Source organism: Urocitellus parryii, chromosome 1, assembly GCF_045843805.1.
Source record: "Urocitellus parryii isolate mUroPar1 chromosome 1, mUroPar1.hap1, whole genome shotgun sequence".
NCBI lineage: Eukaryota > Metazoa > Chordata > Mammalia > Rodentia > Sciuridae > Urocitellus > Urocitellus parryii.
In genome coordinates, this window is record NC_135531.1 from 6,726,972 (window position 1) to 6,741,018 (window position 14,047).

Genomic DNA, 14,047 nt, shown 5'->3' on the forward strand with positions numbered 1-14,047 from the left:
TCCCTGCCTGGCTTTTTCCTGTCGTGGAGCCACAGTCTGAGGCCCTAGGGCTTGTACCAGAGGCCGGGACACAGGAGAGGGTGGGACACACCAGCTCTGTCTGCAGGGAGTCACGTGGAACAGGTTCTGGGTTAGCACTGCTGAAGCTGCTCCTGAACTCACCTTCATTTTCAGTCCTTTTCATGGTAATTTTCTGACAAAGATGTTTAAACACTTAATTCTCATCCAATGACCGTGGATTCCTAAAATGTAAATAAATCTTGGTGTGGTGGACGCGTACTCTTAATCTCTGACTTGGGAATGGAGCCCAGGGTGTTAAGGACTTGAGATCTAGACTCTGGCTTGAGCTGCAGCATCGCTTTCATCTTCTGGGTTGGATGGTGTCCTGAACCTCCGCACCTGTGATTTCTGACGTTATTGGAACATAGTGTCTGTGCGCGTGTGATCCAATGAAGATGAGATCCCACTGGATTTAGGGTGGACCCTAGATCCAAGGATGGGTGTCCTTCCCAGGAGGCAAGTGTAGACAGAGGATGCCACGTGAGAGCTCAGTCCCCCAGGAATAGGAACAGGGCCCTGAAATGATGACGGCGGACACTGGGGACACTGGGACCTCTGCTGCCCGAGGGCCTGGTATGGCTGGAAGCCCCCGGGATCGGCAAGGAGAGGGGTGCAGGAGATTCTCCCTGGGGTCAACACCATCTGGCTTTTTACTCTCCCAACAGTGAAAGTTTTTGTTTCTTTGGTCACTCAGTGTCTGGTGATTTATTATCACAGAGGCAGGAAAATGGTACACTTGGCCTATGTCAGAGAAGGAGCCTGAATCACTGAAGCTTCTAGACCTCTGAATCCAGCTAGCTCCCTCCAGCCTGCCTCCCCAGAGAGGGAACCCACCATCCTTCCCAGCCCATCGTTCTCCTTGCCCAGTTCTGATCTTACCTTTCGAAAGCTTCAGACCCCCGAGCCCCAGGAGGCTCATCATGGAAGGTGCTTCTGCTGCACACTAACCCAGGAGCAGATGACCTTGGCTGTGCAGAAAAGCTTCCCTCCGGGTCAGTGGGCAACCTCCCCCTTCCTTCATGCCACCTGAGTTTTCACTGCGCCTGTCTCTTCGAAAGTGGCCTCCTTTGGAAGAGCTTCTGTGGCTGGGAGCATTTGCAGAAGGCTGGGTGGAGCCCGCTTCTCACTGTTTCAGCTGCTGTGAGGGTGGGGAGAGTTGAGTGGGAGATCTGCATGGGCCCAGCTCCTCTGGGTTGAGCCGAGCTCTTGCAGAATAGCAATCCCGGCTTCTAGGCTGATTGTCCCAAGCCGGGTCATCCCTTCCTTCTGCAGATGAAGACCAGCTCCGTGCCCCCTTCAGTTCTGAAGAAGGTCCCCTCTCCCCCTGCAGGACTCCAGGGCTCCTGCAGGAGGAGGGAGGTGGATGAGCTGCACAGCAGTCTCAGACCTCTCAGAGCTGGGCATTCAGTCCAGCGTCTGCCGCTGCCTGCCATAGGCGTCCCACCAGTTTCTATGCAGTGGGCTTTTTAATGTAATTCATCTATTAAATAGAGAAATGCTAATTCAAAAATCAACATGTTTATAGCTAACAGTGAGGCCGGTGGGCCAAAGAGGGCGGCGGGATGTTTTCTGAGATGCATTTGGTGAGTGGATGCTAATGAGGTGTGTGTGATTCAGGTCATCTTGGGATGTATAATAGAGCTTTTCATGCAGACTTCAAATATTTATGGAGCACTACCATGTGCCAGGTACTGTCCAAGGCATTGAGGTCTTGGCGATGAGTGAAATAGGTTCTTGTTCTTGAAGGGTCATTATCCTTCCTGTGTGCCACGGAGACAGTATCGATAAATAAGTGGTAACCCCAGGCATGATCATAAGTAAAGCCCGCCATGAGGACCAGGGGTGTGGTAGGAAAATTTGCCAGTTTGTACAGAGTTGTTGGGGGCAACCAGAGGAGGTTGTCATCCAAGGAAGAAACACATTAGACCTGTGTATTCAGAGCATGAGCATGGCAGTCGTACACTGGATTAGAGAAAGGAAAATGTTGGAGCCAGTGAGATCAGAAGGAACGTGCTGAGTCAGGTAGCAGGTGGCTGTCCTGCCGTGAGAGGACAGCAGCGAGGATGTGTTCACTGTAGTTTACATGTGTCCATTGCTATGGGACACTTAGCAACTTGTAAAAAGGTATAATAATATATTCATATCTATGCACTTAAGAAAATGTCCACAATGAACGGTTACTTGAAAAAAAATCTGTAGAGTCCTGTATATAAAACATCGAATTTTCTAAGCATCATATCAACAAAACCAAAGAGAAAGAGAGAGACTCAGGGACTCAGGGAACCAATGCCACAAAGACTTATCAGTCACTGTCATGACTGTAGGTATGTGTGGATCACCTGAGGGACTCCCATCCTTTCTTGGGGACCCAGAATGGAGAAACTCCAGCACCATGGTCCCACGATTGCCAGGTAGCCAGCAAAAAGTATGCACAGGTTCTTTCCAGAAAGAACACACCACTGCTGCTTATGCTTCCTTGGTCAACACAAGCCATGGATCCTACAGACAAGCGAATGGTGAAGTGAAGCTGTACCATGTGCCCAGAAGAGTCCTAATGGTTCCCCAAAGCATGGAGAAAGATTGAGTGGATACAAATGAACAGGAATACACTCTGCTTCTGCGTTGAGGGAGGGGAAGAAGAGGGAGGGATTAGACCAGGCATGTTTCTTCCCAATGCAAAGGCAATGAGCCAGCTTGGTGGGGAGAATTGTGGACAGGGACAGACAGACAGAGGCAGTATGCTGAACTCAAAAGTAAGAAGACACATTTTTATCATGGATTTGAAGGAAAGCATGATCAGAGGTGACCCCCAATGGTCTGCGCCTGGGTTATTGGAGACCAAGCCATCACAGACATCAGGGAAGCTCATGGTTGGTTAGAAACTGGTGGAGCTTGGGGTTCAAGTGGGGAATCTGTGGGAAGATGTCTGTGTGTTGCAAAGGCAAATGCAGGACTGCAGAGAGGAGACAAACCTCGTGGTTCCTCGCTGGAACCTCAGATGTCGCCACCACCTGAGATGTTGCATTAACCCTGGCACCTGGGCAGGATCAAAGCCTGCAGATCAGTGGCTCCTCCCTTCTGCCTCTGGATGGTGGTACATCCGAGGGGAGGCTGTTGTCCCCATGGTAACCTGGGAAACAGAGAGATCACATTAGACTTTTTAGAACGTTTTTACCCACACATTTTTTGGATGTGCCAAACCCATTTTAGTTTTACATATGGCCAATTGTGTTGAAAAGCAGGCTTTGGAAACACTAGAACCCCCTGAGATTGATAAGATGGGAAGAACATTCTCCCCGTGGGACTTAAAATGAGCTGGACTTTCTTCCACCCAGTGATACTTGGATGTGACTGAGGCACCCCCGGCTGAGCTCCTGAAAGGCTGCAGCTGACACCCTGAGTGTGAGTCAATGCAGTTTGTTTAATTAACCTTTAGAAAACCCACTTTGCCATCTAGAAGTGAGCATTTCACAGAGCTACTGTATTCGGGAGACAAAAGTCTAGTCTCCATTTGGGTATCATGGCCAGGCCTTCCACGTGTCCATTCAAAGTGCCACATGTTTGCAGAAGTTCGTATCAATGGAAATCAAGCAATAATTTAAAAGCCATCCAAAAGTAAACTGTTCAAAAATGTTATGTTTCAAAGAAACACTAAAGATGTTTTCATTGTAAGGACAAGAGGTAGTTGCAAAAGAGAGGTCCTTTCTGGAATTGACTATCAACTTTAATACCTGAAAATACCCATTCAATACCTCTTGGAAGATATACTGGTTTTGCATCAAACGTTAAATGTAGAAAAAAAAACTATATATGAATTGAAATATGTCCTTTATATTTGATGGATATTAGAAATTCCAGTCAATTAATTTTTTCATGAAACTGTGACTAGGCACCAACTTTTTGCATTCCTGAAAGAAAGCTTTGCTATAGCTGAATTGTTGTCACCAGGGCTGGAGTATCCTATGGATGACATTTGTTGATGGCCAGAGATGTTTTCAGTTGTCATACCTGTAGGGGTTGATACAGCACCTCATGCATGGGGGCCAGGGTACTGCTCAATGTCCTGGAATGCACAGGACGAAGACTCATCCAGCCCCAAAGGTTGACAGTGCTGAGGCCAAGTCACCCTTCTTAATATAATCTATTCTGGTTTTCAACATTTCAACACAGGGTTTCTATTCCCACTCGTAGTTTCCAAATAGTTAGTATAACTCTTTCTCTAACTCATGATTCTGCTAAATGTTCACCATAAATTATTTATCATAACCAATGTTGTGGACACACACTACAAGTTGAACACGTAGACCTGGAGGAAAGATGAGTGTGCCATCCAGATATTATGAAATAATATTGCAAATATTTTGAAATAAGTCTTAAAAAATGGGTCCTCCTCACCAAAAGCATCTAGAGTCTGAGGGACAATGCCGGGTGCCATCTGTGGTTATCTGAGTGACTGTGACCAGAGTCTGCTGTCACCCTCAGAATTGCAGAAATGGTTAGCATGCACTGGTGGCTTTTACTATGCCTTCATTTTTAAGTGTTGGTTTCTCTCCTAACTATGTTTGTATCTACCAGAGGAGGGTATGGTGAGCTGTTCAGCAAGAAAAGGGGGAAGCCTCGACTCTGGGATTTGTATTTAGGTTCCGACACTGACCAGTTGTGAGCTCTCTGTCAGTGGTGGGTGAAGCTCTTCTGCAAAAGGGCTGAGCTTATAGCACCTTGCAGTGCATCGATACAGATGAAGTTCCTCCGTGGGACACAAGGTTTCACACAAAGGCCTTGTGTAGAAAAAACAGTGTCTTAATTGAAAATACTTTCTGCAATTTGATGTGTATTAGGAGTTCCAAAAAATCAAGTTTCTCCATAAGCTATCGAATCACAGCACCCTGTGTATCTTTGCTACCCTTTGTGGTTCTCGCCCAGGCCCACGTGATGGCTGGTGAAAGGCCTGAACACCAGGCACTCAGTAAATGCTGGTGCTAGTGAATAATGGTTTTGGAATATGATTATTGGTTCCAAGAATGCTTTCTATATATTCTGTCCCTGGAAAGGTGACATGAGCGGGGTGTCCCGCCTGTCTGAGCAGATCACCGTTCATTTTGTGAACAAAGCCTTGGTTGTCTCTCCCTTCTACATCTTGCACCTTGGTACATAAACTATCTTAAGGCCTCTTTTCTTTGGGGCCTTGGTTTTACATTCCGTGTACGGGATGGAGAACGGAATGCTTTATTGAATCACATCTTCATGGTCTTCTATTTTGAAGAGGTGAAAGAATAAAATTATTTTCCAGGATATATGAAAACCTGTTCGCCCATGCGTTTTGACCTGAGATTCCTTACAAATGTAGGCTGAGGAGGGGAAGCGGGGCATGAGGCAGGGTCCACACAGACCCCTGGACTCCCTGAGCAGGGTTCCTGGTCCCTCGTGGCTTTCTCCTTTGCTGTTATCCTGAGCAGCAGCAGCAATGATTGGAGAAGGTGATTCAGAGTCGGCCTCATCCTCTCCACGGGGTGGGCTGGGTGGGAGGTGGCCCCTACTCCAGAATATGCAAACTGAAGTGGCTGCCAATGTGCATGGCTGAGTCTGCCACGGGGTGTGACGTGGCCAAGATCCGGGATCATCCACGTGTCCTCTACTCCCAGAACTGGCTCTCAGACCTTTCTCATCATTCCAAAAGGAAACTCCATCCTCATGAAGCAATTACTCTCCATTCCTCGTCCCACCCCACCCCAGCCCCTGGCAGCTGCCAGTCTGCTCTCTGTCTATGGACTTACTTCTCCAGCCTGGTCATGTAAATGGAGTCGTACAGTAGTGGAACTTCACTCAAGCTCCATTCCCTTGGCATGACTCCTCCAGGTCCCCTGCAGGCTAGCCTGCTCTTTATTCTGGTTATGCCTGAACAGTCTTCCCTTGTATGGATATGCCGGAGCTGTTGATGTGCTCGTGCCTCCATGGAGATGTGTGTTCCCGCCTTTTGGCTGGGGTGTGTGTGCCGCTGTGAACACGTGTGCACGTGCACTTGCTTGAGTGCCCATTTCTTTGGGGTTCATGCCTGAGAGTGGAACTGCTGGGTCTCGTGGCTATTCTGTATTTGACCTCTTCTGGAAGAGGGCGCACTACAGCTGAACCACCTCTGTGCCTCTAAGGCCCCGATACCAGGTGCTGAGGGTTCTGGACCAGCTTTGCATCTGTGCCCAGGCCCCGCTCAGCCTGACCTAATGTCTGCTATGGCTTGGACACCAAAAGTGAGAGTCCTGCAGTCTTAAGTAAGAACTCTGTCCCGTCATAGAAATCAATCCCTTATTGAACCCAGTGGGCTTGTTTCCGTTTGCTGTCCCTTTTGTCATGTCATTATTTCTCTTTATTTTTATTTGGGGGGGGTACCAGGGATTGAACTCAGGGCACTCGACCACTGAGCCGCAGCCCCAGCCCTATTTTGTATTTTACTTAGAGACAGGGGCTCACTGAGTTGTTTAATGCCTCACTTTGCTGAGGCTGGCTTTGAACTTGTGATCCTCCTGCCTCAGCCTCCTCCGGAGCCGCCGGGATGACAGGTGTGTGCCATTGCACCTGGCTATGTCGTCATTTCTCGGTTGGGCATGTCACTTTCTGCTGTCTTGGATGGAAGGACAGCGGAGGCCCCTGGAGTAGTGCACTCTGTAACCCTCCCTTCTCCGCCCGCAGGTGTCCTTCTTCCTCTTCATCGTCTTCGTGGTGTACACCATGCTGCCCTTCAACATGCGGGATGCCATCATCGCCAGCGTCCTCACCTCCTCGTCCCACACCATTGTGCTGAGCGTCTGCCTGTCTGCCACGCCCGGGGCCAAGGAGCACCTGGTCTGGCAGGTGAGTGGCCCTCCGTATCCAGGGCAATGACCTTCCCGTCCCTCAGGAGGATGGAGTGGAGGTCCCAGGTGTGTCGTTGGCACCGGCAGCTGCTTCCTTTCTGCCCCTGAGTGTTGTCCCTGATGCCCCTCCATCAGTGGGGCCAGTAGTGGCTTAGCCACTAGCAACAGTGAAACTAATGTTAGCAGGAACATAGGGTTGGCAACTTCAGTTTGGTGACTGCTGAATGGTGATGTGATTTTTGATGGTGAAAAGGCATTCTTACTATATATTGCAACTTAGCACCCTTATTTTTAGATTGAAATAACTTGTACAATTAAATTCATAATTCTCTCCCACCTCTCTTTTTACATAGGACAAAAATATTCTCCATTTCTCAATCTTCTGCTAGGTCTGTGGGCATTTAAAAAAATGTAGTTTTAAAAAATGCCACAATAGCAAATTTTGCCGTAGTAATAAGTGGAATTTCGAAGAAGTCATTCTATTTAATTAGTTAAAAGCATTTTAAAAGCTACCAATTTCCTGTTATGTACATCCATAAACACAAGGGTCATTGATTTGGAGTTATTCCTAACACTCACTTTTTTACCTGTAAAAGGTCTGTTTTATTTTGGTCTACACTGCAACACACGTGTCTGTGATATAAAATGCAGCAAGGCAGAGTTATAGTTAGGAATGGCACTGCACCATTGAGAAGGAGATTTTACTTTTATCTTCTTATGGTGCTGGGATGGAATCCAGGGCCTTCTGCTTGCTGGGTAAGAGTCTGTCACTCATCTGCATCCTGGACCAGGAATGAGGCTTTTAGACATGGCTCACCTGAGCCCTGCAGGGACCAGAAACCAGTTTTTGATGGACTTGATGAGAGGTTTAATTTGAAAACTTGAGGTGGAGGTGGAGACTTACCCTTGAGCCTGTAGTCTCTCCCTTGATTTAAAAGGGAACACCTTTCTCAATATTCACTTCCTAGTTCTCATCATAAGATCGTGTTCATTAAGAGCAGCTGAAGATACTGCACATCACACGTCTCTCGCAGGGTGCAAAGGCGGCGCCTCTGACTTGACGCGGTGCAGCAGGTTTTGCATTGGCTGGTTCTGGTGTTACTGGGGAGCTCCCACCCCCCCGGGAAGCACAGGACAGAGGAAAGACAGATTGTCTCTCATTCAGTCAGCTTTTTTGCTGCTGTGACTACAAGACCTGACCAGAACAATTGGAGAGGAAGTTTGTTTAGGGGCTCATGGTTTCAGAGGCCTCAATCCATAGATAGCAGGTTCCATTCTTTGGGGCTTGAGGTGAGGCTGAACATCCTGGTGGAAGAGTGTGGCAGAGGGAAGCAGCTCAGGTGATGATCAGAAGGCAGAGAGAGACTCCTCTTGCCAGGTAGAAAAATATCCCAGAGGCACACCCACAATGACCCACCTCCTCAGGCCACACCCTACCCGCCTTCTGCACCACCCAGTTAATCCCATCAGGGGATTAATTCACTGATTGTATTAAGACTCTGTGACTCAATCATTTCATCTCTAAAACTTCTTGATTGTCTCACACATGAACTTTGGGGGGTACCTCACATCCAAACCATAACAGTTCCTCCGTGCATTACACCTGACCTACCCAGTGACTCACACTTCCTAAGGCACAGATGGAGGCTGCCGGCACCTCATCAAGGGGAAGATTGAAGAGGCAATGCATTATTTTTATTGTAAAATATTTGATTGGCAAACATGGCCTACTTTCAAGGCCTACAGCATGAGGATTTGACATCCATATACATTGTGATCATCGTGATCAAATTAGATCCTTCCCTCACCACCTGTGTGATAAACAGAGCCCAGAACTTGCTTATCTTGTCTCTGACAGTTTCTACCCTTTGACCAGCTACTTCTCATTTCCCCACCTCTAACCTGGGGCTGCAACCCGGCTGTCCCTGGAAAGACGATGGAGAAGTGCTGCTTTGTACGGGAGCTCTGCCCTGCTTCACCCCCTCTGCCTTTCACAGTCTACACTCCACCCTTTCCCTACTTGGGTCATTAACCTCCACCTCAGGTGGGCACATCCAGGTCAGGGTGGTGGCTATGTTTTTGCAGTGGCAACAAGTACCTGATCTGCTCCGCCAGTTTACATTCTGGAAATCACTGTGGGAAAGTCCTCCTTTGACTGGCAGTAGGCACCTCAGACACTTCATGGTTCACAGCACCTTCAGGCACAGGGCTCCCCTGGAACACATCTTTGAACACTTTGTACCTGTCTCTTCATCTCCTTCATGAATAGATGAAGTGTCTGCTGGTGTCAATTTAACAGGAAAAAAATATTGGAAAATAATTTTAATACCTGCCCGAAAGGATTAAGTAGGGTTAAAAAAATAGAGAAAAAAAGTGTTTTACAAAGAACTGTTGTGTTCTAGGTTAATGCATACTTATTGAGTTGGTTTTGAAAGCATTTTTATTTGCTTGTATTAGTAAAAGGAAATTGGGAAAGAATATTAACCTTAAATTTTTATTTAATATTTTCAAAAACCAACAAAGAAAAATCCTTCATATCCGCAGACAGCCAGAGATAGGATAATTAGTAGAAAATGCAAAAGGAATAAAAATGCTTCATTCCATAGTTTTTCATTAAGAATAATATGGAGAGGCAAAGAAGAACATGAAGTCCGTTGCCTGAACCTCTCAGAAACTATTTCACAGCGACTCCAAGAGCTGGGAAAAGTGAAATATAGCAACCGCTGTAAATGGAAAGTTCATTGGTAAACGTTAAGGTACGAAGAAAAGAGCTTGCACTACTTTGGCCACTGCTTGAAATAGATCTAAAACTACCACTGGCTTGAGGTGGAAGAAGAACACTTCACTGGACCCTTTTAATGCACAGTGCATATAAGTTAGAATGGTATGAGGGAGGTGGTGTGGCTGTGGAGTCCTTTGTTCAAACAGCACTATGTCCACAGGCTGCACTGGGCTGAAGAAAGAGGCTGTGTATCACTGGGGGTCGGTACTCACCAACCTGCCCTCTGACCTCTGCCCTCTGACCTTCAAGGGAAGAGTACTTTTTGCTTATTATGGATCCATAGGAAGAATTGGGTTTCATTTATGTATTTGAACATTAGAAAGCCATTTAGCATGTGCAGTGTATATCTATTAATCAAAATGTTGACTTAGGAGAAAATCTAGTGCTTTTTCCCCACCATGTAACAGAGCTCCGTGTCTTCAGGAAATTCATTTTGCCAACATTTTTCTTGAAGTGCACTGCATTCTTAGGCTATGACTCGACACCCTATGGAGGAAATGTAGCTAATAATTGGAGAGTATGGATGGTATTCCCCACCACATTTTAAAGTACAATCCCTAATATATTTTATAACTTTTATTTTGGAACCATCATAGACTTACCAATAAGTCAGTAATACAGTACAGAAAATTATATCGTGTGCATGTACAAATATGTAACAAAAAGTCCCATCAGTATGTACAACTGTAGTGCACCAGTAAAAAAACGTGGAAAAGGTCTGGGGTTGTGGCTCTGTGGTAGAGTGTTTGCCTAGCATGTGTCAGGCACTGGGTTTAATTCTCAGCACCACATGTAAATAAATAAAATAAAGGTCCATTGACAACTAAAAAATATTTTTTTAAAAAACGTAGAAAAAAAATAAAATAAGGGAAAAGAAAGAAAACACATGTCAGCCCAAAAAACCTATTTAAAAAATAAGTAAAAGCAAGTTGCCAATCGGAGGCCACATCCCCCAGTGCTGTAGGATCGTCTCAGTGCCGCTCTCCCACGTAGTCATAACAGGACTGTCGAAGTTGGGAATCCACACTGCCATGTGATTGCCGTGGGACTGTCAGGCTCTATCCAAGTCCCTCTGGGCTTCAGTCTGGAACCGTCTGTTTGTCTTTCTGTGGCCAAGATCTTAACACCTGGGGGACTGCAGGCTCTGTGGAAGGCCTCTCAGCTTGGGTCTGTCTGATGTCCTCCTGCGTGGGTTTGGGTTCTGCACGGTTGGCAGGAACTGGTCATGGAGAGTGTGTCCCTGGAGAGCTGCATCGGGGCCATGACTGTCCTGCCTGAATCACACTGGGACTCTGCTGTGCCTGTGTGTGTTGTCACTGCCCACCAGGCTTTTCCACTCGAAACTGCTCTTTCCCTCTTTCTTATTAGGACTTGTATTAGGGGGGATTGCTTGAAAACTATGAATATACCCTGATTTTCATCATTTAATTTGTTTCTTTCTGTCTGTACGGCCTTGTGCTTGCCTCCTTTTACTGTTGGATAGTTTATAAACCCCTGCTGTTCGTTTACATAACCACCTTGTCTCAGTTTTGCCCAGGGGCACCTTGAGCCTGGCTTCTGTCCTTCTGACATGTCCCTGTCATCTTCTGGGTACCTCTTGCTTTCCATCACAGCGAGAAGTTTCAGGTTCATCTTGCTCTCCCCTCACCTCTAACACCAGCTGCCCTTCCAGAGGCCCTGGTTCCTGTTAGTGGGGAAAGCCCTTCGCAGCAAGGTCTGGGGATGAGGGGCTCCTGCTGCCCGGGGGGTGTCCTTACACCCAAGGCAAAGCCCACACCTATTCCTGCTGTATTTATTGTCACATGCACGTAGATCTTAACCACTATGACTTCACATGAACATTTTCCTTTACCAACAGTGAAAAAAAAAAAAAAAAAGAGCTTCCAGGTTTCTTGAAGTATTTAATTATTTGACCAATGGCGGGTCCTTATCTGTCCTTATCAGCCCACCTTCCCACCCCAAAGCCTCTCTCTGGGCCCCCTGTCTGAGTGCCACGCCCAGCTTCCCCTCTCCCCACCACTCTCCTGCAAACAGGTCCTCCCTGCCCGGCCAGCTCAGACTCTGACACTCGGTCCACGTGGCGCTGCCCTGGTGTGTGCGTCCCTTTCCCTGCTCAAGCTCTGACCCCTGTGGTCAGCTTTCCCCACTCCCCATTCTGTCGCCCCTGGACAGCTTCCTGCTCCCGGTGTTCTGATGGTGTGGAAGCTGCCGTGTTGGCCTCTTCTGATGGCCTGAGGACTGACCCACTCAGCAAGGAAGGAAAAGGGACAGGAAGGAAGGGGGAGAGGAGGGCCAGGAAGGGAAGGAGAGCGGACTCGTTTGAACACCTCACTTATTTGTGGGAGAGGAAGAGATACTTTTCAGTTATCTCTGTTGCACTCTGTGCTGGTCTCTGCAAGTTTTCTCATAATTTTTTCCCTTTGTCCCTCTACTGGTTTTCAAAAAAATGTGTATTTTTCCCCTTGCCATCTGGGATTATGAAGGAATTCCACCATTCCTTCCTAATGAAGGTAAGAAAACGTAATCAAGAAATGTACAGAAGAGCAGTTCCATGTTGCCCATGTAAGAAGAATATATTATTCCCAGGTCATACATTTAGTCAAAGCATCCAAAGCTCTCAACAATTCAGGATCAACTAGAAAATAAGAATCTTACTTGCATCAGTGGGACGATATACATTTGACCAAAAGTTTCATGAGAGCCACAAAGAGTCTTTTTTGCTTGCCTTTATATCAAAGCAAAGGCAGATTGGGGCCAGGAGGACAGATGACCCTTACACTGTGGCGGTTGCCTTCTGCCTGGACCCTGGGGAGGTAGGGGAATTGGAGGAGGTTGGGAGGCTGGAGTCCTGCCTTCCGATGGCAGCAGGGGACCTTTGGTCATCGGCAGCCTGGAGACAGTGCTCCGTGTCACTTAGGCCGTCTGGATTGTGCATCTTGCCTGCCCTGTCCTCTGCCCTGCTAATGCAGCTGAGCGCCACTGTCAGCCCAAGGCAGAGCCAGCCTCGAGGAATTGTCACCTATTCCTATTTTGTATCATGCTTGCATTTTGCATTTGAAATTTATTTAATCTTCTTACATTTTTAGGTCTTTGGTATTCAAACCACATTCCAAATTTTCATTTATCTTTTACTTCCCCATGAGAAAGGGGGGGGGGGAGTTTTGAGTCTAGATTTACTTAAGCAAGCCGATTATATGAGAATCTGTATTTATTAGAGAAGATAAGCTAAGGAGTGCTTTTTGGTTTTCTAACAGGATTACTTAAGTGTTTGGAAATTTTATAGGATTATTTTACACTGAAAATGCTTTAATACATTTAAGTTGTGATACAATGGGAAAAATTGTTATCGTACTTAATATAGCCAATCATCTGTGGCAAGTGTGTAATCAATAGTAATGCAGATTAGTTGCATAACTGATTCTTTTTAAGTATAATTCAGGAAGTGTATATTGGAGTCTGGAATTAAATTGCATTTAGGATCTAATCTGAGAAGCTCAGAGGAAAAACAGCAGGTTACCAGCTGCCTGGTTTCTGGTTGTGGAGGAGACTAATTGGTAGGAATGTGGATCTCTGTTCTTACTGTTTTGTCTTCAGAGATGTACAAAGTATTATTTTTTCCACAAAAGATAGAGCTGGAGAGACTGTGCTACTGCCTGTTTGTAGAGCATGAAGCTACACCTCCTGTGTGGCTCTATCCTCCTCTAGGAAGTCATTGTGCACCTGTTCTCAAGACACTGTGATGGGAGGGAATTGGGGTGAGGCTGGAGGAGAGGTAAAATAGTGAGTTGATGAATGTGACGGAATCCTGGAGAAGTCCTCATGCCTTTGGCATTCCTGCTCTTTCTCCCTCCCCTCACCACCCTGCAGCTACATACACACACACACACACACACACACACACACATCCTTCTCTCAATGGCAGGAACTCGGCACTGGTGTTCTGCCTGAGAGAATTTTGGTAGCTCAAGTGCATGGCAACATTAATGTGAATGCAGGAAATCGACCCCCAGTCGAGGTTCTGGCAATTTCAAAATGAACATGCAAGAAAGCAAGAGGCAGACTTTCTGTTGGACAGAAGTGGTAGAAGGAGGTCTGCCTGTGGCCTCCAGCCTTCATGGGGCTGTGAAGAGGAGAGGAGCAGGGAAGCCCTATCAGGACATGAATTTGTTCTAAGAGACTTGATCGGAGGAACACAGGAGGGAAGGAATGTTTAGAAAATGAAACGTGGCAGTCATCCGGAGACTGGCTCTATCCTCTTCTTATTCACCACCTGACTCATGGACCCCTGTTCATTTGGAACAAGACCCATGTCAAATGTGATACTTCACCATGGACCTACTATCTGTGGCCATGGCAT

General features: G+C 46.7%; 1 protein-coding gene across 2 annotated transcripts in view; it reads left to right on the forward strand.

Moving 5' to 3' along the window:
- The window catches only part of Adcy2 (adenylate cyclase 2), a 375,018-nt gene that overhangs the window by 94,411 nt on the left and 266,560 nt on the right, over nucleotides 1-14,047 (forward strand). For both annotated transcript variants that reach the window (XM_026397066.2, XM_077799966.1), the window contains exon 3: nucleotides 6,745-6,906. In XM_026397066.2, the coding sequence (XP_026252851.1) occupies nucleotides 6,745-6,906 (162 nt within the window). The remainder of the gene's footprint in view (nucleotides 1-6,744; nucleotides 6,907-14,047) is intronic.